The 21,604-nt window shown below is 44.1% G+C and overlaps 1 protein-coding gene across 1 annotated transcript; it reads left to right on the plus strand.

Annotated features, from left to right (window-relative positions):
- The first annotated feature begins 1,323 nt into the window (after positions 1 to 1,323).
- On the plus strand, positions 1,324 to 21,320 carry LOC140515222 (uncharacterized). The gene is made up of 9 exons (XM_072625825.1): positions 1,324 to 1,925; positions 5,765 to 5,880; positions 7,988 to 8,055; positions 12,151 to 12,212; positions 13,828 to 13,931; positions 14,706 to 14,858; positions 15,476 to 15,563; positions 15,713 to 15,778; positions 20,262 to 21,320. Exons 1-9 carry the CDS (start codon positions 1,524 to 1,526, stop codon positions 20,418 to 20,420), a joined length of 1,218 nt encoding a protein of 405 aa, XP_072481926.1. The 5' UTR covers positions 1,324 to 1,523; the 3' UTR covers positions 20,421 to 21,320.
- Positions 21,321 to 21,604: the final 284 nt, after the last annotated feature.

Genomic DNA, 21,604 nt, shown 5'->3' on the forward strand with positions numbered 1-21,604 from the left:
ATGCATTTCTTGTCTAAAGGGAGAGCATGACATTTGAAGGGGGGTTCAATTTGTTCCTCACTCCAGGGGTAGAACAGGTAGAACTGCTCCAGGGAGCAGTAGGTGGAAGTCACAGGTCGATGGATTCCCTCCCACAGAGGAAAACTTTGTAACAATTCGTGCTCCCTGCCCATGGAATGGATGTAGTGAGTTTCTAGTCAGTGTTGCAGAGAGGGGATGGATGACCCCATCTGAGAAGCTGCAGATGGGAGACACTTGGAGCCTCCACAATGGGTCTGGGTCCAGGACATGGGCATTTAAATCCCAGCTCTGCTTCTCACCCTTTCCCTGATACTGAGCTTCCTTTTTTTCTGGAGGGGGTGGGACTAGAGGGCTCCTAAGGTCTCTTCCAGCTCTAAACCTGTGATTCTGGGAAGGCCAATTCTATGACTGAGGTCAAGCTGCAGCTTTGCTGGACTATTGGTGTGACCTTGAGCAAGTCCCTTCCCTTGTCTGGGCCTCCCTGGCTCCCCTTCCCCCAAATGTAGGGCCGAACAAGAGGCTAAGGGTCCTGACAGTTTTAAAGCCTGTTTAAGCCTCTAAACCCTTGGCCATCTTGGGCCTCAGTTTCTCTGTCTGTAAAGTGAAGGGGGTGGGAGGAGCTCATTTCTGAGGGCCTTTTCAGGGCAGCCCTAAATTCTAGGAGGGTGCTACAACAAGCAAGCACCTTCAGAAGGAAGGGGCTGAAGGGGAGATCGGCCCTAGAGAGAGATTCCCACCCCCACCACAGCTTGGGCACTGCAGTGTAGGATCTCTAGCCTGTAGAGGATTGTTTTGGCCCAGGGCTCCTCCTAATTCGGCTGCTGCAAAACTTCCCCGGGGGCTACTTGGTTCTGGGTGGGAAAAGGAGAGACTAGCACGGAGGAGGAGAGGGTGGGGGGAAGGGTTAGGAGTTAGGGAGGATGTGGGGATGGCTCTCCCTAGACGTGCAGAAGCGGGAGTCCTAGGGTGGCACATACACACACATACGCAAGACCTTTATTTGGGCAAGACTCGCCCCTTCTATAGGGGTTTTCCAAATGGGAGGCTGCACCTGGTGACCCCAAAATCCTGGTCCTCCCTTCCTGCCCTTAGCTGGGCGTCTTTGGCCAAGCCCCTTCCCCTTTTTGGGCTCGTCTCTCCCTCGCTAAAATGATTTACACGAGTGTAGACGGGGGTGGGGGCGGGGGGAGAGGTTGTCCTTGACGAGGCTTCCCTCCTATGGAGCTGCTGCTCCGTCACTCCCCGCCCCGCGTCCCAGTGGGTTCGCCCTCGCTCCAGAGTCCCGTTAACCCCGCTCCGATCGCCCCCGCCTGCGGGGGAAGAGTGGAAGAGGCCATTTCATTGAATCCCAGCCAATGGGAAGGCGAGAACGGCCGGGGGGAGGGGGAGGGGGCAGGGACCGGTACAGAGAGAGCAAGGTGAGAGCTGGCCAGCGTGAGAGCCCCTGTGACGTCACCAGATCTGACCAATGAAAAGGCTCATTCTGTGAGCGCGCGGACATTATGAGCTGTCCGTCCTGTTGTCAGGGAGCACAAACGACGATGGCGGAGCTTTGTGCCGGGTTGGGGGGCAATGATAGCGAGGAGAAAGCGGCGGTGGCCAGAAACAGGCAGGGGAAACAGTTATTGGTGGAAGAGGAGAATTACTGGGGAGGAGAGGGAAAAGAGGAAGAGGGCAAAGAGGAGAGAAAGGCTGAAGGCGGAGAACAGAAGAAGAGACAGCACGAGGACGAAGACAAGGGCAAAGACACTGACGTGGAGTACGAGAAGGTGATCGAGGGGCCTTTGACTGACAAGTCAAAGGAGGAGGAAGACAAGGACGACATGGATAGCCAGGAGGAGAACCTGAAGGAGGAGGACGCCCACCTCAGTCTGGAGGCTCTTCGGGTACTGGAGAGGCTGAAGGTATTGGATACTGTAGAGGGGACAGGACCCGGCCTGGGTAGGGAATTTCGAGTAGGGGGGAGTGGGGGGGGGGGGGAGCGAGAGGGACTGGGGACCAAGGGGTCTGCTGTTGGAGGGGCGGGAGAGGGGTCGAGCGAGCAAACTGTCTTTGAATTTAATGCCCTCCAGGACCGTCCCCAGCTGGGCTTGTAGCCCCTCTCTTCCTCTATTTCCCCCTTCCCTCTCCCCTCTTCCTTCATCCCTCCTTTCCTTTTCCTCCTCTTCCCCGTCTCCATCCTCTTCTCCCTTTTCTCTCCTCTCTTCTTCCTTCCTCTCTCTTCCCTTTCGTCTCCTTCCCTCCTTTTCCTTCCTTCCACTTTTCTCCCTCCTCTTCTCTTTTCTTCCACATCCTTCCCTCCCTTTTCTCCTCCTCCTTCATGCTTTTCCTTCTTTCTCTTCTCCCCCTCTTCCTCATTCTCCTCCCTCCTGCTTTTCCCTCCCTGTCCCCCTTCTCCCTCCCCCTCCTTCCCTCTTTTCTCTTCTCTTCCCTTCCTCTTCCTTTCCTCCTCCTTCCCATCTTTTCCTTCCCTCTTCCTTCCTCCTTCCCTCTCTTCTCCTTCTTTATCCCTTCTTCCTCCTCCCCTTCCCCTTTTTCTTCCTCTCCGCATTCTCCAGCCTCCTTCCCTTTTCTCCTCTTCCTCCTTCCCTCTTCTCCCTTCCCTTCTCTTCCTCCTCCTGCCCATCTTTCCCTTTCCTACCTCCTCCTCCTTTTCTTACCTCCCCCTCCTCCTTCTTCTTGCCTTTCGCTCCCCTCTCCCTCCCCCTACCCTTTCCCTTCCCTCCTCCCCCTTTCCTCTCCACCTCTCTACTCCCTTCCCTTCCCCTTCTCTTCCTTCCTACTTTCCCACCCTTCTTCCCTTCCCCCACCCCTTTATCCTTCTTTCCAACTTTCCCACCTTCTCCTTTTCTTCTCTCCTCCTCTCTTCTCTTTCCTTCCCCTTTCCTCCTCCTTCCTTTCCTCCCTCCTTCTACCTTCTTCCCTTTCCTTCTTCCATTCTCCTCTGGGTCCCGGCCCCAAGACTGAGCTCCCCAAAGCCTCCCCCTTGCCTCCCCAATCCATCCTCCACACCACAGTGTAAGCTCCCAAGGTTATTTCTACCCCATTGTTGCTAGTGTCACTGTCCTCAATAAACTCCAGGGGTTCCCTAGTGCCTCAACAATCAGATAGAAAGTAACTTTTAACCCAGCCTTCAAGACACTGTACACTGACCACAAAAACACCTCTGCAACCTCATCTCCCCCAGTTCCCTTCACATACCCAGCACCCCTTTGAAACTGGACCACTTGGCCTCACACAAACATATCTGCGCTTATCTACCTCCTTTCCTTTGCTCCTACTCTTCTCTCAGCTCCCACCAGTAATACCAACTCCCACTTTTGTGTGACTTTCAGGTTTATAACACTTGGGGAAGACCTAAGCATCCGTCTCTTTCCAGGAAGCTGCCTCTGCTCACTGTGGTCAGAAAGGAGCTCTCATTCCCTTAAACATTTTTTTCTTTCTATCATGTTGGGCTTTCTGTTAGAGTCAAATATTTGTTTTATTTGCCTTGTGGTTTGGGATGGTTTCTAATTTTATCTTTTTTATTCCCTGCTTTATCTAGTGTTATGCCTTAGAGGTAATAGTAAGTAAGTGAAATGAAAGAGGTCAATTTCAGCTAGACATAAGCCCTTTAAATACCTAGAATTACTGCACTGTGAGAATACATTGTGTCATTGAAAGTGACTAAGTGGTCAACCAGCAAGCATTTATTAATAGCTAAGGCATTATGCTAAGAGCCAGAGATACAAAGAAAGAGGAAAAAAAGTCCTTCCCTTCAGGAACACACTTTCTAATTCTAGAGACTATGTAAATAATATGATACAAATGAGATCTCTACTGAAGAGATGAAAAATAATCTCATGGGTAAGAGCACTAGCAGGCAGAAAGTGGGAAACAGGAAAAACCTCTGGTAGAAAGCTGGATTTGAGCTGAGGCTTGCAAGGAACCAGGAAAGCAAAGAAGGAAGAGTATTCTGGTTATGGGAGCAACCACTGCAAAGGCACTAAGATGAGGAATGAAATACTATATAAGAGGAACAGTAAGAAAGCCAGTGTTGCTGAAGCCTAGTGTATGTATGTGGAGGGATATAAAGTGTTAGAAGACTGGAGAGGTAGGAAGAGTGAGTTGTTGTTCAGTCACGTCCAACTATTTGTGACCCTGTGGACTATACTGTTCATAGGGTTTTCTTGGTAATGATACTGCAGTGGTTTGCCATTTCCTTGTCCAGTGGATTAAGGTAAACTGAGGTGGTAACTTGCCCAGGGTCAGCTAGTAAGTGTCTGAGGTCACTCAGGGCTTGCTGGTTCCAGGTCCAGTGCTTTACCTACTGAGCCACCTAGGCCAGGGTTGGGGAACCTGCGGCCTCAAAGCCATATGTGACCTTCTGGGTCCTCAAGTATGAATCCAAACTTCACAGAACAAACCCCCTTACTGAAAAGATTTCTTCTGCAAAACTTGGACTTAATCAAAATGCTGCACTCAAGGATTTAGAGGGCCATATGAGGCCTCAAGGCTGCAGGTTCCCTACCCCTAACCTGGGTAAATAGGGGTTGTGTCTTGCCCAGGGTCAGAGAACTAATAAGTGTCTGGGGCTGGATTCGAACTTAGGGCTTCCAGACTCCAGGGCCAGCACTCTATCCACTGAGCCATCTAGCTGCCAAACAGAGTTTTTCATATATGATCCTGGTGGTATTTGGGAGCTACTGGAATTTACTGAGTTTATATTTGTGGGGGGCTTGGTGAGGGACATGGTCAGACCTGCACTTTAGGAAATCATTTTGGCAACTGAGTGGAGGGTTGGATTTTAGTGGGAGAGGTGTTTGAGGTACAGCGACCAACCAAAAGACTATTTGAATTATCCAGGCATGAAACGCTGTGTGAGTGGAGAAAAGGGGATGTATATAAGTTGTATAATAGTTTGACTGTTTGGGATGAATCCAGGTGACAAATTAAAGGTGACAGTGAGATTGTGAGCCTCAGTGACTGAGAGGATGTCAGTACCCTCCACAGTCATAGGAAAGATGGGAAGATTGGGCAGGGGGGGAAGATCATGAGTTCTCTTTTGAACATGTTGAGTTTAAGATGCCAATAGGACATCCAGTTTGAGATATCCAAAAGGTGAGTGGCAACTAGAAATCAGGACTAGGCTTGGCTATCTAGACCTGGGAATCATCTTGTTCTCTATGATAATTGAATGTATAGAAGCTGAGTGATGTGCTCACCAAGTAAGATGGTACAGAAGGCCAGACTGTGAGATATATTCCCACAGTTAGTGGGCATGACACAAGGATTCAGCCAAGGAAACTGAGAAGAAACAAACAGGTGGAAAAGCAGGAGAAAGTAGCATCTTGGAAATCTAGACAGGAGAAAAAATCTAAGAAAATGAGGGTATCAGCAGTAGTGACAGTTGCAGAGAGCTCAAGAAGAATGAGGACTGAGACAAGATCATTAGATTTGGCAGTTGAGATCCTTGGTAGCCTTGAAGAGAACAGGTGTAGTTAAATGATGAGGTTGGAAGCCAGGCTGCAAAGGATTAGAAGCCAGCATATAGCTGGATTTTCCAAAGAGATTAGCTGAGAAGGGGAAAAGAGCTAGCGAGAGGGGAAGAGCTAGCAGGGCTGGATGATTGCTCAGTGATTTGTTAGGGTTACTTTAACAGGGCTTTGTCCACAGGTATGGGTGAGGTGGGGTTAGACTATTATTTCTTAAGACCTCTCATGATCCTTCTAAATGCAGCTGATTTTTCTTTTTCTTCATTCAGGAGATGAACTGCCCCTTCCTCATGGATTTTTCTAAAAGTAAACGGAATGCAGCCAAAGAGTTCCTGTGTACCCCATCAATTTACCGTTTGGATATTCTGTTATGGTTATTTAAACGGTAATGTCTTGTCCTTTCTTCTCTGTGTCCTGAGCAGCTCTGCTCCTCAGACAGAGGGGTTCATCATGTTTTCACACAGCTCTGGCCCTAGAAGGTACCATGCTGTGCCCCTAGCTTGGGGGAGGAAACCTGCAGCCTCGAGGCCACATGTGACCTTCTAAGTCCTTGGGTGTGGCCCCTTGACTGAATCCAAGTTTTACAGAACAAATCCTTTTATTAAGGGGATCTGTTCTGTGAAATTGGAATTCAGTCAAAGGGCCACATTTGGGGACCCACAGGGGATTTGTGTTGTGAAGTTGGGATTCAGTCAAAGGGCTGCTCTTGAGGACCTTGAGGGCCACAGGTGGCCTTGAGGCCACTGGCTCCCCACCCCTTCCCCAGATCATCTTTATAAACAATCAGGGGCAGGGGCAGGCACACAATGGGCAGACCATATCGACAACCATTTGTTAAGGCTCTACTACATGTCAAGCACTGTTAGGCATCTGGGTTATAGAGACAAATAGGCAAAACAGTCGCTGTCCTTGAAAAGCTTCCATTCTATTGGAAGAGACAACAAGTACATCAGAAAGTCTATGCCAGATAAATAAGAGATACTTTAGGAAGCCAGGAAGTAGCAGCTGGAGTAATAGCACAGGCCATAGCACAGGAGGTGCTGTTTGGGCTGAGTAGGCAAGAAACCAAGAAATTCTGCCCCATTGAGATAAGGAAGAGTAAATGCCTGGCACAAGAGGGCTAGTTGCTGGCACAAATCTAGAGAGGGCAAAAAGAACAGTGGCATGGAATAATTCTGAAAAGGAAGGAAGTGAAGAACTTTAAAGGCAGATCCTTTAGACTTAATCCTCCAGAGTGGCCCTCTAGGTCCTTGGGTGCAGCCTTTTGACTGAGACCAGGTTTTACAGAATGAAGTCTTTTATTAAGGGGATTTGTTCTGGGAAATTAGAATTCAAAGGGCCACACTTGAGGACGTAGAGACTAGGCACAAGTGTGTCCAACTGTTGAACAGAGCAGTGTTCATAACATTTTAAATGACACAGGTTGTCTTTCCCCACCCTCTTCCCCTTACTCACGTAGAATGCTGAGCTATTAAATAACAGGTTGTACAACTGAGACAGAGAAAATTGTACATTTAATTACCTCTTTCAATTCTCCAGACTTTGGTGCCCAGGACTGTTCTTTTGTTTGTCTCAGGATCCATAAGTCTTTTAGGCAGTTGGTGGAATTGAGTCACTTTGGCTTTTCCATACATCAGTTTTCCAAGTTCTTTTTTGCTGTACTGGCTAGTCATTGATAGAGCAGAGGATTCAGCAGTATAGCCTTTGACAAATCTCTTTCCCTCTCAGATCCTGTTTCTATCAATGTAAGAAGAGGGTTTGGCAGTAACTCTAAAGGCCCTTCTTGTCTGATGGCTTTTGATCTATGAACACCAAGGAAATTCAGAAATATTCATGAAAAGGGGTTTAAGTGCCAAATTTGTCCTCCCCACACTGCTGTTCACAATCAATCTTGAAGTTGAATCTTGACATTCTGGGCATAAGGAAAGCCAAGAAGCAAAGGGCTTAATTAAGTTGACTCCTTGCTTATGCCAATGCCTCATTTTAGTGACATCCAGCAATAAGTTGATGCCAGTTATATTCAGGGGGGGGAGAATTCATCTATTGTAAATGGAGTATCAAGCAGTTTTCCCTGAGGGTGGGTGCCTGATGTACCCCTTGGTCAGATAGCATGGACTTGAGTTTTCAAGTATAGATGATCCCCACCTTGAGGATGCCATGGGTTACAAGAGGGAAAACACAGACTGACTAATTAGGTAACAGAGATACTCAGGGCCATTGGCAGAACCATAACAGGAGTGAGTAAATAGCGGAGATGTGATACATGGGCAGGTTTTTATCAGGCAATGTGAAACTCTCTAATTCCTGTGTCCCTTTCTACATCCCATTCTACCATCTGAGACCCTTCCTCTTAAACTAGATAGTTTACCTCCAAGATAGAGATTTTCTTTATATCTTAGAGATACAAAATGAGCATATATATATATACATATATATATATACACATAAGCTATAACAGCATGTCATATTCATTCTTTCTTCTTTCCCTTTAGATTGTATCCTCCATTTCGAGGGTCTTTTGATACTTGGCAGAATTGTAACGTTGAAGAGAAAATAATAGGTACAACTTTATCATGTCAGTGACTTTATTTGGTCTTCTTTTTTCAATCCTTTAAAAACTATTTTGAATTTGACAAACACACACAAACATTTGTTTATGCAAGGGAAAATAGAAAATGAGGCTTGCTCATGAAATCTTTCATCTTCATTACATATAGCTTATTGAATTTCACTGAAGTAGAGATTAAAATGAATCCAACTACTTCCAATGCTTTCCTATGTGCCATTGTCTCCTGCTCTCATTAGTGTATTTTAGAAATCTTTCATTGCCATTCTTTTCTTTTCTTGGGGAGGGGAGTGCAATCATTATCATTAGCCCTCTCCAATTCTCCACATAACATTTGCCCTTTTGCTCCCCCAAAAAAGCCCTCCCTTATAATAGCAAACATAGTTAACAAGTATTGTTAAACAAACCAAATCCACCCATTGACCTTGCCTAAAAATGTATGTCACATTCCTCACCCGACTAGAGTCTCTCACCTCATTCCTCAGAGATGATAAGTCTGGTTCAGTGGCAATCTTCAGGAGTCATGATCAGGCATTGCATTGCCAATAAAGCTGATAACTTTAGGAAAATAGAGGAATATTTACAAAAATATAAAATGCCCACATTAACAAAATAAGAACTACTGAATTTAATCCCATTCCTGAAAAAGAAGCTGAACAAGCCGTGAAGGAACTATGAAGTTAAAAAACACCAGATGGGATGGGAAACCTGTGACCTCAAGGTCACATGTGGCCTGCGAGGTTCTTGGGTGTGGCCCTTTGAGTCCAAGTTTTACAGAACAAATCTTTTTATTAAGGGCATTTCTTCTGTGAAGTTTGGATTCAGTCAAAGGGTTGCACTTGAGAACATAGAGGGTCACATGTGGTCTCGAGGCTGCAAGTTCCTCACCTCTGGCACCAGAACCAGATGGACAAACAAGCGAATAACAAGTGAATTCAAAAAACAACTGACTCCAACAATACATAATTGGTTTGCAATAAGGCAAACTACTAGGTGCCTTCTATGAGACAGATATAATCCAGATACCTAGACCACAGAGAGAAAAAGCAAGAGAAAGAAAAATATAGACTAGTGTCTCTAATGAATGGCACTAGAAAATAGTGAATAAATTATTAGTGGCAGTCCTCAAGCTAATAATAATAGTAGCTAACATTTACACGGTACTTTAAGGTTTACAAATTACTTTACAAATATCAAATTTTTATCCTCACAACAACCATGCAGGTTAAGTGACTTGCCCAGGTTCTCACAGCTAATAAGTGTCAGAGGTCAAATTTGAACTCAGGTCCAGAGCTCTGGAAATCATACTTCCTTAGCTGCCTTTTCTTTTTAGTAATATTTTGTTTTTTCCCAATTACATGCAAAGATAATTTTTAATGTTCATTTTTAAAAATTTTGAATTCCAAATTTTCTTCTCTCTCTCCCTCATCTCTCCCCCCTCCCTGAAATGGTAAACAATGTGATATAGGTTACACATGTGCAATCACGCAAAACATATTTTCATATTAGTCATGCTGTGAAAAAGACACAGACCAAAAAGAAAAACACTCAGAAAAAAAATAAAGTGAAAGATAGTATGCTTCAATCTACATTCAGACTCATTCAATCTACATTTAGTAAATAATCATAACAATGATTGTATACTATAACCAGGTTGGATTTAGATGTGGAATGTAGAGTTAGGAAAATTGAAACATTATAGATGACATAAATAGCAAAAACAGCAGGACAATATATTACTAGATGAAGGAAAAATGTTTCACAGGATACAATAGACCTTTTTCTTAAAACCCTTAAAGAGTTTAGGAAAAAATAGATTGCTCCTTAATATGGTAAATAGTACTATCTAAATACAAAAGGTGGCATCATCAGTAAGGAAGGGAACACTAAAGGCCTTTTCAGTAAAATCAGGGGTAAAGCAGGGAAATCCATCATCATCACTATTATTTGCTATAGGGCTCAAAATACTAGCTATAGCAAAAAGACAAGTTAAAAAGAAATGAAGGGGATAAACCTGGAGACAGAAGACAAGGAATTATTGCTTCATTTGGCATTTCTCCTTGGAAAACTCTGAACTTAGCCAAAGCCTGCTTAACAAGCAGACTCGTTTAATTGCTCCTCTTGGTAGCTATACTTTATTTCCATCGGAACAGCTCAAAAGTCTGTGAATGTTTATACAGCTTCTTAGAATTAGGCCTCGCATGACAGGCTTGGAGAGGAGGACCTGCCAAAGCAGAGAATCCAAGAGGCAGACAAAGCTCACCTTCTTGGCTGGGCTGGACTGAGAGGCTCAGGGAGACTTTTTCTCTTGGTGCGGGTAGGTGAGAGTCAATCATTATTTGTCTCTTCCTGAGTGCAGTCTGTGTGGGTGTATGGCAAATATGTACACTTGGGTCTGCATACAGATGTTGCATGTGGTGTTCCTGAGAACCAGCGCTGGAGTCAAGGTCTCACAGAGATTTCTCTATAACCTCCTGTTTGCGTTCAGTTTTTGGCAGAAACTGTTCTTAACCCAGTTATGAACTTTAGGAAAATTTGAGCAAAGTCTCAGCCCCTGAAGACAGTGAATAACTTTTCCATTTCAAAATGGATTGGAGACTTAAGGCTGCATCTGAAAGCAGAATGAGTTGAAGAGGGAAAAGTGCATGTTGCCCCAAATTTGGCCCTGGTCAATGCCATGGCTAGTGAAGCAGATTGGGGCACTGACCTTAACCTCCTCAGGTTAACCCTCTTCAGAACCAGGAGCACAACAGAGCTGATGGTTAGAAAAGCAGCATCCCTGGCTGAGGTGACCAAAAAGAGGGGGTCACCCATGCCCAGTTCTCTTTGTGCACATGCTTAATGTAAATACAGAGTTGCCTGTAGTATAAATGATGATTTAAAAGGGGGAGAACATGAATTAGTTGTTCTTTTTCACAAAAGTCATCCCAATTTGCCCTTGTGTTTGTAAATCAAACCACAGAGTGCTAGCCAGAAGGGCCCTGAAACGTCATCAGATCCAACCCCTCCCTGTATTACAGAGGCGGAGATTGAAATTAGAGAGGAATTAGGGGCCATGGTTTGGTGCCTAAAATTCCCTGCTCCCTAGAGGTCAGTGTGACATCCAGCTTGGCCCTTATCGGTCTCTCTGATTTCCAATTTCTTTGCTCAGCACCAAGGAAACTCTTTCTCCCTTCTTCATTCTCTTCTCCATTTTAAAGAAAATGCAGAAAAGTAGGGCTCTTTTCAGTGAGTTTAAAAATCTGGGACCCTAACAACTGATCCCTACTTTGCTTCCCATTGCCCAAAGTAGACATCCCCTCATATTGCTGTCAGGGTTGCATGTCCCCTATTAACATTTAATCTCTCATTGGGTTTGGAAGAGTTGGTAAGCACTATAGAAATGCTAGTGATCCTTCTTATTAGGTAAGCAGTCTCCTGTTCCTCTCCCCCCGCACCCCCATGACCAGTTACACAGATAAGTGCTCCTAGCCATAGTCCTAAATGCTATAGGACTAGGGATAGTTTAACATTGTCTCCAGGTAACGTGCCCATCTCCAGCTGGAGTCAAATCCCCTCCCCCCATTCTTTTTTTTCCCCACTGTCTACTCACCTTGATATTAAGGTTTGTGTGATGCACAGGGGTCCTGACATTTAGCCCCATCCCTGGCACCTGACCCCCACCATGGGTTCATTTAGGTATGCAGTTAATTAGGCATGGGGCTAGGATTAGAATCCAGACCCTCCAAGCTGTCTTCTACATGCTCTCTGGTTTCACCTCAGTCCTCCCTAGGTTTTTCTCTTTGGGACTCAGGTCTAATTTTCTCTTGTTCATGCTTTTCCCTGGAGCTACCTGAGCAACAACTTGGCTATCAGCTCTAACTTCTGCTCACTCCCTCTCTGCCATCACAAATGGGAAACCCCTTCCCATGCATTGAACACAGCTAGAATTCTGTAAGAAGGGGAAAGTCATGAGAAGGTGGTGGGAAAGGGGTTGGTCATCCACTTTCTAGCTAAGATGGGGGAGATTTGACATTGTAGGGATGGCACTGAACTGTCTTCTCTTTCAAGTTCATGTTTACAATAACCAAATCCTTATCATCTTGACAGAGATGACTAGACTAGGCCATGAACTGATGTTGTGTGGACCAGATGATCAAGATCTCATTAAGGTAAGAGAAGGGACTCATTCATTCATGTATTCCTTCCTGTCTTCCTTCCTTCCTTCCTTCCTTCCTTCCTTCCTTCCTTCCTTCCTTCCTTCCTTCCCCAACCCTTTGTTGCATCCCTATTGTGCTCAGGCCTCTGTGCTTGGAGTCTGAGGTTAGATGAGCAGAGGTCCTACCCTCGGGAAGCAAGAAGGCTCCCCTGGACATTCACACACCCTCTCTCTCCCCCATGCTTCAGGTCATTATTGTATTCCCAGTACACTAAGTGCATTAGGCAGGTGCAAAGCCCATTTCTCTGAGGTTAGAGGGGAGAGAGTTATTCCCCCAAAGGGGCATCGGTGAGAGCTTGATGGAGAAGCCGGCCTAAAATTTGACCTACACAGCATGACCTGAGAGGCTCTTGCAGTGGTGTGGATAAGTGAGAGGTAAAACTACTGGCTTGTTTTAAGAGGTGGTGGCAGTGGGGACAGAGAGGAGGGGACAAGGGTTGGGATTATGTCAAAAGCAGGCTCACAGGAACTGGTAACTGGATAGGAAAGAAGACAAAAAAGAAAGATGCCACTGTCCCACCCACATCCCAAGCACAGAAACAAGGTGAATGATCCTTGTAATAAAAGGATTTCTTCTCTAAAACCTGGACGCAGTCAAAAGGCTGCACCCAAGGACCTAGAAGGCCATATATGCCCTCAAGGCTGCAGGTTCCCCTCTCCTGGGATAGCCTGTTAGACACTTGAAAAAGACCCTCATGTTCTCCTTCACCCATGTTCCATCTTTTCTCCATGCTCACTGCCCCCTGTTCCTCACAAGGGATGATCTCAAGGTCCTAGGCTATGTTGGCCATTTACCTCTGTGTGCTCTTCAGCTAGCTTCCAACTGACCACTGCATCCTCCAGCTTGGTTCTTCCAAGGGCATGATGCAGAGCTCCCTCCATCTCCTTGGTCGTGCTTCCAGGACTTTGTTATTACTGCCCCAGATCACCCAAACTCTGCTCCCATTCTTGATACATATTGAACATATAACCACTAGAGCCACCAGATTCTTACCAGATAAACTAATGTTTAACAATTCCTCCCCCATCTGAGACTCAAGAGCTTGCTTTTTTTGGAAATCAAGTCAAGTACAAGATTTTGCATTGAACCTAATTTAATTTCATCTAAAGAGTCAATGAGAAATTCTTGCCAGTAGGGTTTCAGATTCTGGAATGGCCTCATATAGGAAATGTGATACTATGTCTGGCATTGTTTCTGCATTCTCTCATGAAGACTAGCTGTACTACTTTCTGGACATTCTGGACATAGAACATACAACACTTTTGTATGTTCCCAACTTCCACTTTTACTTCTCCAACAATTTTGTAGGGGAGGTGAGGCAGATATCATTATCCCCATTTGACAAAAGAGGAAACTGAGGCCCCAAGAGCTAATATCCCTAAGGTTACACAGAGTTAACGACAGAGCCAGACAAGACCTCTGGTCTTCCAGCTCCCCATCCAGAATTCTTTCCAGCACTACAGAGCATGAGGCAGTGAGTTTTAGAGGCTAAGAGATAGTGGTGAAAGCTGGGCCTCTTTGTCTTATATTTGTTCCACAGAAGTTGTGCATGCTTTTCTCATTACAGGGCTATGCCCCGGAGAAATCACAGATCTATTTAATGCATGAATTAATGAATCTGGTAGAAACTCTGAGTTCTGAAATCAGTGACAAAAGATTGGAAAGATCCAGGTAAAAAGCCAGGGGATGCTTTCCTGGGAGGTCCCTTACTGGAAGAGAAATGGGGGGGGGGGGCGGGGCAGAGATCCATTCTACTCCCTTGATTTCGGTTCTGTTCACGCAGGCTCATGTGTGTAGATTCTCACAGTTGGAAAGGATTATAGAGGTCATACAATAAAACTTCCCACCCAATGCAGGAATCCAGGCCTGACTTCAGAGGGCAACTCCCCTTCTGTCACATCAGGGCTCATAGGTGATTGAAATGACTTGAATGCACAGATATCTACTGAGCAACAACTCTGTGCCTAGCCCTGTGCTATATGCTCTGGGGGAGACAGAATTTTAAGACATGGCCTCGGGTTTCAAAGAGATAACAAAATATATTCATGAAAGATTAAGCAGCATCATGGGAAGAGAGCAAAAAGGGTAAAGGAGAGGAGAAAATAATGCTGGGCAGACTGGGATTGATTGTTCCAGGAGTGGCTCAGTCAGCGCATCTCTTAGAGCTTGCAGGAAGGCTCTGTCACTGAGCTGGAATTGTCAGGATGCTTTGGGGACCCATGGGAGCTGGCTAGGAGAGGCTGGGCAGGAAGCAAGGGCCTGTGGAGAACTGTGGCTTTGAAGGAAGGAATTTCCTCCATGAGACCCAGGATTGTCCCTGGCACTCAGGTGAGGTTGAAGCCTGGTATGGGGAAGGGTGTGGCCCCCAGTTACCCCACCTCTGACTCTAGGAAATTGCTTCTGAATTGGGTTGACTTCATGGGATATCATCATGGTTGTTTGCAGTAATGAACTGAACATCTGTGAGATGATGAAGGAACAGAAGACAACGCTACTGAAATTTTTCAGTCTAGATCGATCCCAGAAGATCACAGCTTCCAAGTCAAGCTCTTTACCTACAGAGCCTCATTATGGGAAAACGGAACACCTTTATGCAAAGTAGGTGCTTGGGGGCCTGGGAGAGAAGCCAGCATAGCCAGAGCCTTAGAGTGACCATTGGTTCAGATGCTGCAGTTAAGGGATAGCCTTCAGGAGCTCCTCCTTGGCACAGTCTCATCTTGAGGGATTGTAGAAAGAATGCTTGATCTTTTACAGAAGATGACTTTGGGGCACCAATTGAACTAGACATGAAGAACACCTAACTCAAGCTCTCTCTCCTCCCCTTCCAGAAATAGGCCTGCCCAGTGAGAATATCTGCCCCCATAAAGATGGGCAACCCAGCTTGGCAGTATATTGGTCAGGTTTGGAATTTAGGCCACTGAGGTATTCAGAATTAATGCCATTGTGTGTTTTGAATCCCTAACAAGTTCCCTGAGCTAAGGTGAGCTAGGTGAGGGTAAGGCTGAGCAGGGGGAAGGGGCCAGGGGAGTTGAAGAGGGCAGAGCATTCCCTTTAGGGCTCCTGATAAAAATCTCACCCAGCTCTTGAGTGATTGAGAGACCTGGTCTCTGTACATCCCATCGCCCTCACCTGAGCCATCTGCCACATCCTCGGCCCTGTCTGTTGGTCTGTGGCAAGAGTATGCTTAGGAAGCTGATGCTTGTTTCTCCTCCTAGGCCCCTGGAGGCAAAGAAGACGAAGGCAGAAGAGCTTAATGAAAAACTGGACAAGCTCGCTGAAATGCTACAGGCACATAAGGGACAGGTGAGACAAGAAGGGGAAGGAGACAGCTGGGGTACTGAGTGCTCTGCCAAGTATCCCCCACCCCAGGAATGTGGGATGACAGGGCTGAATTGGGAGAAGATGAGGGACTAAAAGAATAGAACCCCCATGCCGGCTCTTTCCTTGTCCAGGTCCTCAGTCGCCAGAACAGCGCCAAAAAACGGTTTTTGCCCAATGTCACCAGGCGCACCATTCAGGTGAGTAAACTGAGTCTGAGGGAGGTAAAGGGATAATCCCACAGAAGCCAGAACAGGGTTGGGACTTGCTCTGGCTACCAGAAGGAACGACCCCTCACAGAGCTTGGGAGAGAATTCCACTCCCTAAACATTTCTTAGGTGCCTGGGGGCCAGGTACTGGGGCCATGAAGACAAACACAGAGTCAGCCCCTGCTCTCAGGGAGCTTCTGTTCTGATGAAGGGAATCCTTCAGTACTGGTCTTCTGCCTCGGAAATAAATGGAGTTCATCCAGCCATTGACATGCATTGCTTGCTGACCATGTGTGCTCCTTATCTGGATTCCCTTTCCTATCGGGAAGTGGGTTAGTTGGCCCCCTAGCTTGAGTATCACAGCACTGTCTGGTGTTTGTCTTCTTAGCCCCATGCCTTGCACCCAGGTGCAGCATCCATGTGTCCTTCTGTAGTCCCCACAACACCCAACCCAGCCCAGCCCTGAGCACCCAGGAAGAGTTCAGTTAGTGCTTGGTGGTTCCATTAGAGCTACAGGAATGAACTCATGCCAATGGGTCACACAGAGGGAGACACTGATACACACAGGCTGCCTGTTGTATCAGTGTGCCCTGAGGCAATGGGGAAGCCCCCAGAAAGGCTCTGGGAAGCTCCCAGAATGAAGGCCTTGGTCTCTTGCTTCTGGTTTTGTAGGATTCTCTCCACCATGGGAATATGTTTAGCCAAAGTAGCTGCAACCTGGGCCAGACTTTCTGCCTGACCCTCTTAGATTCCCATGAGCTTGTCATAGTTTTCATACACATTTATGACGATGAGCTTCACAAACAGTGTAATCACCTTGCCCCCACCATCAACCTGTGTGGCCCATTCTTTCACTGTGTACATGAGAATCTGACCATCTGTAACTAGGTAAGCCCTGTATGACCTCTCTGCCAGTCCCATCCCTGATGAACATTGATCTGAACTGGGACTTGTCATTAGGTCGTTTAGACAGTAACCTCCATGGAGTCAGGGTGATGTTCTCAGAGCCAGATGGGAATACAGGTGGTCCCCCTACCCTCCCCATTTGTCCAGAGTATGTCCTTCTGTAAAGTAAAAGTTCATTTCTTTATTTTGTTTTTCATATCACTCGAATTCTTCCCAATATCCCTCCCTTTACTCCTCCCAAAGACCCATATCATATTCCAGATATTCTTGAAGAAAGGAAAGAGAAGGGGGAAAAATAGCAAAACTGATCAATATATAAAATTAAATTTGCAAATGTATGCAATGTACCACAGCTTTGGGCCTCCCACCTCCAAAGCTGTTTTCTCATGTTTCTTCTTGCAGTCATACTTCTTTTTTGTAATTTTGCAAAATTCGCTTTTGATTGTTTTGTGGTGGATCTTTCTACTTTAGATGTGTAGTCGTGTTTCTCCTTTTCTTGAAATTGTTTACTTCACTTCATACTTCTCTCTATTCCTCATATTCACTGTTTCATAGTAATATTCTGTTATCTTCATGTACCACAATTTGTTTAGCCATCCCCCAATCCATGGCCATGCACTTTGTTTTCATTTCTTTGCTACCACAAAAAGCGCTGCTTTAAATATTTTGGCATACTTGGGAACTTTCTTCTTATCGATCACCTCACTTGTTTATGTTCCAAGTATTGAATCTCTGGGTCAAAGATTATGGACATTTTAATCACTTTGTTTGCATAATTTTAATTGCTTTCCCCAAGGTTTATGTTGATTCACAGTTCCACCAACAACGCAATAATGTGTCTCTTTTTCCATACTCTCTCCAACATTGACTCTTACAATTTTTTGTCTTTGCCAATTTGCCAAATGTGAGTTTAAACCTTAGTCTCTTTTTGATGTGCAATTTTCCTTTAGCAGTTTTAAGCATTCTTTCATATGGTTGTTAATCATTTCCAATTCTTCTTCTGAGACTTTATTATTCATATCTTTTGATCACTTATCTCATGGAAAATAGTGCAACAGACAGGGTTTTGGGTCTGGAGTTAAGAAGACTTGAGTTCAAATCCAGCCTCAGGTATATAATACAATACCAGTTGTATTACCTTGGGCAAGTCACTTAACTTCTGTTTTCCTCAATTTGTGTACACATACACATATATGAGACATAGATAAAGTGCTACATAGACATATTTGTATGTATACATTATATACATACCTCAGTGTACACTGTAATTCCATCAGCTCTTTATTTGGAATTGAGTAGCATGCTTTATCATGAATCCTCTGGAATTGTGGTAGGTCATCAGGTTAATAAGAGTTCCTAAGTCTTTCAAAGTTATTTGTGCATAAACTTTTTAATTTTTTGTAATCAATAATATCCATTTTACTTCTTGTGAACTTTTCTATCTCTTCTTTGGTCTTGAACTCTTTCTCTATCTATCCATAGATCTGACAGTCAATTTCTTCTGTGCTCCTCTAAAATGTTTATGATATCATCTTGATGTCTAAATCATGTATCCATTTGGAGCTTATCTTGATATATGGTATGAGATGTTGATTTATACCCAATTTCTGCCAGACTACTTTATAATTTTCCTTATAAGTTTTGTTGACTAGTGGGTTCTTGCCCAATGGTTGGGATCTGTAGGTTTCTCGTACAGTAAGGTAGTATATTCATTTGCTTCTGTATACTGCATACTTAATCTGTTCCATTGATCAGTCACTCTATTTCTTATACAGTACCAGATTATTTTTATGATTATGTATTTATAGTATAGTTTGATATCTAGTATTGCTAGACTCCCTACCTTCTCACCTTGAACATTTGTTCCATCAGATCAGTTTTGGTTTTTTGTTTTTTGTCTAGTTCTACAAAGTAAGAACAAAATCTGCTCGTGGTTTCATTAGCATGGCATTAAGTAAGTTCATTGATACATACTTTTATGTAAATGTGTTCTTCTTTCGTTGCCGAAGAAGACCAGGCCATCAGAGAAATGATGACATGACTTGCACTTGACTTTGTTTTGAGTGAGGAAGAGCTGTACAGGTCACCAGCCTCATTTCTCCAGAGCCATCTGAATCCAGTGACCAGATATTCATCAGGATGACTGGAGATGACCCAAGATGAGGCAACTGGGGTTAAATGACTTGCCCAAGGTCACACAGCTAGTGAGTGGTCAAGTGTCTGAGGTGAGATTTGAACTCAGGTCCTCCTGACTCCTGCACTGAAGCTGTATCTACCGCACCACCTAGCTGCCCAATTGATGCACACTTTTAATGGTGTTATAAAAGAGGTCCATCTTTGCTTATATTTCTTAGGGTTTTTAGCACAAATGAGTGTTATACTTTGTCAGAGGTTTTTCCTATATCAGAATAATTATGTGGTTCTAGAAGCTTTTGTTTTTAATGTGAATGTTGATTGTTTTCCTAATGTTACATCATCCTTGCATCCCTGTTATAAATCCAACTTGTTCATAATGTATGATTTCTTGGATTAACTTCTATTGTCCTGTTTGACAGGATATTTAAAAATTTTGACGTTTGTGAGAATAATTTATGTAGTATTGGTCCTCATTGTTCTTTAAAAGTTTGATAGTATTGTCCTTTGATTTTTAGAAGCTTGACAAGATTTTTAGAAGCTTTAAAAGCTTTAATCTTTTTTGTTAAACATTTCCTAATTCCATTTAATTTCCTTAAGGGTGCACTGAGTTGTACACTGTTTGAAACCTGCAGGCCAGGCTGTGAGCTTGATACCTCTGCTGTTGTGGTTGTGCTTTGTCCTTCATTCTTGAAGAGGAGATGATGACATGACTTGCAATTGACTTTGATTTGAGTGATGGGGGGTTGTGCAAAGTCTCCAGCCTCACTTTCTCCTCCAGAGTCATCTGGGTCCAGTGTCCAGATATCGATCAGGACAACTGGAGATGGACCAGGATCCTCTCCCTTCCCCTCCCCTCCCTTCCTCTTCTCTCCTCTTCCCTTACCTAAGGGTGTTCTGCCAAAAGGAAGATAAACTTTAATGGTCAAAAGCTACCTAGTTAACTTGAGGTTTACTGACTAGATTTCTTTCTCAAAGACCAAGCCTTAAACCCAATTCACTCTGGATCTCATGGATTAGACAACAATAAGTCCCTGCCCAAGTACCACTTAATGATTATTTGGGGGAATCCTTGGGTCAGAGTGAATGTACAAATGTAAAGAGCATCACAAAAGCACATGGAAACTTAAGGAGAATATAGGGAACCTGGGGGTAAGGGGGTAAGGAGGAGGACAATGTGGGGGTATTGTGACACATTGCAGATATCTGGAGCTTCCCCAGGAATCCACAAGTAAGGAGGGGTGCCCTCCTTTGAGCATTCTGGGACTGATGTGTGGCAGGTTTGGAGCAGAGGAACAGGTCTGTATGATGTTGTGCCTAATCATGGGTGATGAGTTGGAGTACGTTCCAGTGGATGGTATGGGATGTAGTGTAGGGCATTTTCAGGGCTGACATTCCCAGAATGAAAGTCTTTATTTCTCTGTTTCTTCCACAGAACGTGAAAACTGTCAGTAAAGTCGTGAATTTAAAGGTAGAGGGGGACAAAAACCTTTTGGCTGGAACCAGATGCGTGGTGGCCCTGCAGTCTCTGTTCCCCAAATCACTGACAAACCAGACTACATCAGTTGGCATGCCCCGCTTGGAAAGTGAATGAGGGACTTTTCCATAATGGGCCATAACTCGACAATCCATCCTTTTCTTAACAGAAGCAATAAAAAAAAAAAAGTAACAGCTGTTATTTATGTAGCACTTTAAAATTTTCCAAGCACTTTGCCAATTTTATCTCATTCAATTCTCTTACCAACCCTGCAAGGATCAAACTGCTAGTTCTGGGAGAGTCTCATATCAGTTATACCAAAAAAAGGGTTCTAGAGGTCACACCTCAGAAGGAATGGTTGGTCTTCTAGACTATAGGTTCCATGAAAGCAGGACTCATACTCTAAGCATTCCTTTCCCATAGAAACTAGCATTCTGGAGAGATGCTTATTTTCATAAATTTACCTCAGTTCTCTATATATTTGAGAAATGATGATCAGAGAAAATAATAAGAGAAACTTGCTGTAAAAAAATTTTCCCCCAGTTTCTTACTTCCTTTCTAATTTATGGCTTTGTTTGTGCAAAAAAAAAAACCTTTTTACTTTCATGCAATCAAAATGATCAATTTTACCTCCTGTGATCCGCTCTATCTTTTCTTTGAACATAAACTCTTCCTTTATCCATAGATTTAACAGGTAAATTTTTTCATGTACCGCTGATTTGCATATCATGCACCCTCTATGTCTAAATCATTCATCATTTTGACTTTTAGTGTAGTATCATGGTGTGAAATACTGATCTTTGTCTAGTTTCTGTTAAATTATTTTCTGGTTTGTCCTGGTACTTTTTGTCAAATAACGAGTTCTTATCCCAATAGCTTAGATCTTTGGGTTGATCAGCTATTAGGTTGCAATGGTCATTTACTATTAATTATTGTTTACCTAATCTAGTCCATTTCTTTTCTAGCACCAAATTGTCTTGATAATTATGACTTTGTAATAAAGTGTGAAATCTGCTACTGCTAGGTTGCCTTTCCTTTTTTGTTCATTTTTAAGTTTTTTTCCCTTGATTCCCTTGATATTCTTAACCTTTTGTTTTTCCAGGTGAATTTTGTTATTGTTTTCTAGCTCTATGAAATAATTCCTTGGTAGTGTGATAGGTATGAAGATGAATAAGTAAATTAATTTCATTATGTTGGCTTGGCCTACTCATGATCAATCAGTGTTTCTCTAATTGTTTAGATCTGTCCTTATTTGTGTGGAGTATTTTGGAATTGCGTTCATGTCCTGGGTATATTGTGGA

The sequence above is a fragment of the Notamacropus eugenii genome, chromosome X (assembly GCF_028372415.1).
Source record: "Notamacropus eugenii isolate mMacEug1 chromosome X, mMacEug1.pri_v2, whole genome shotgun sequence".
NCBI classification, from domain to species: domain Eukaryota; kingdom Metazoa; phylum Chordata; class Mammalia; order Diprotodontia; family Macropodidae; genus Notamacropus; species Notamacropus eugenii.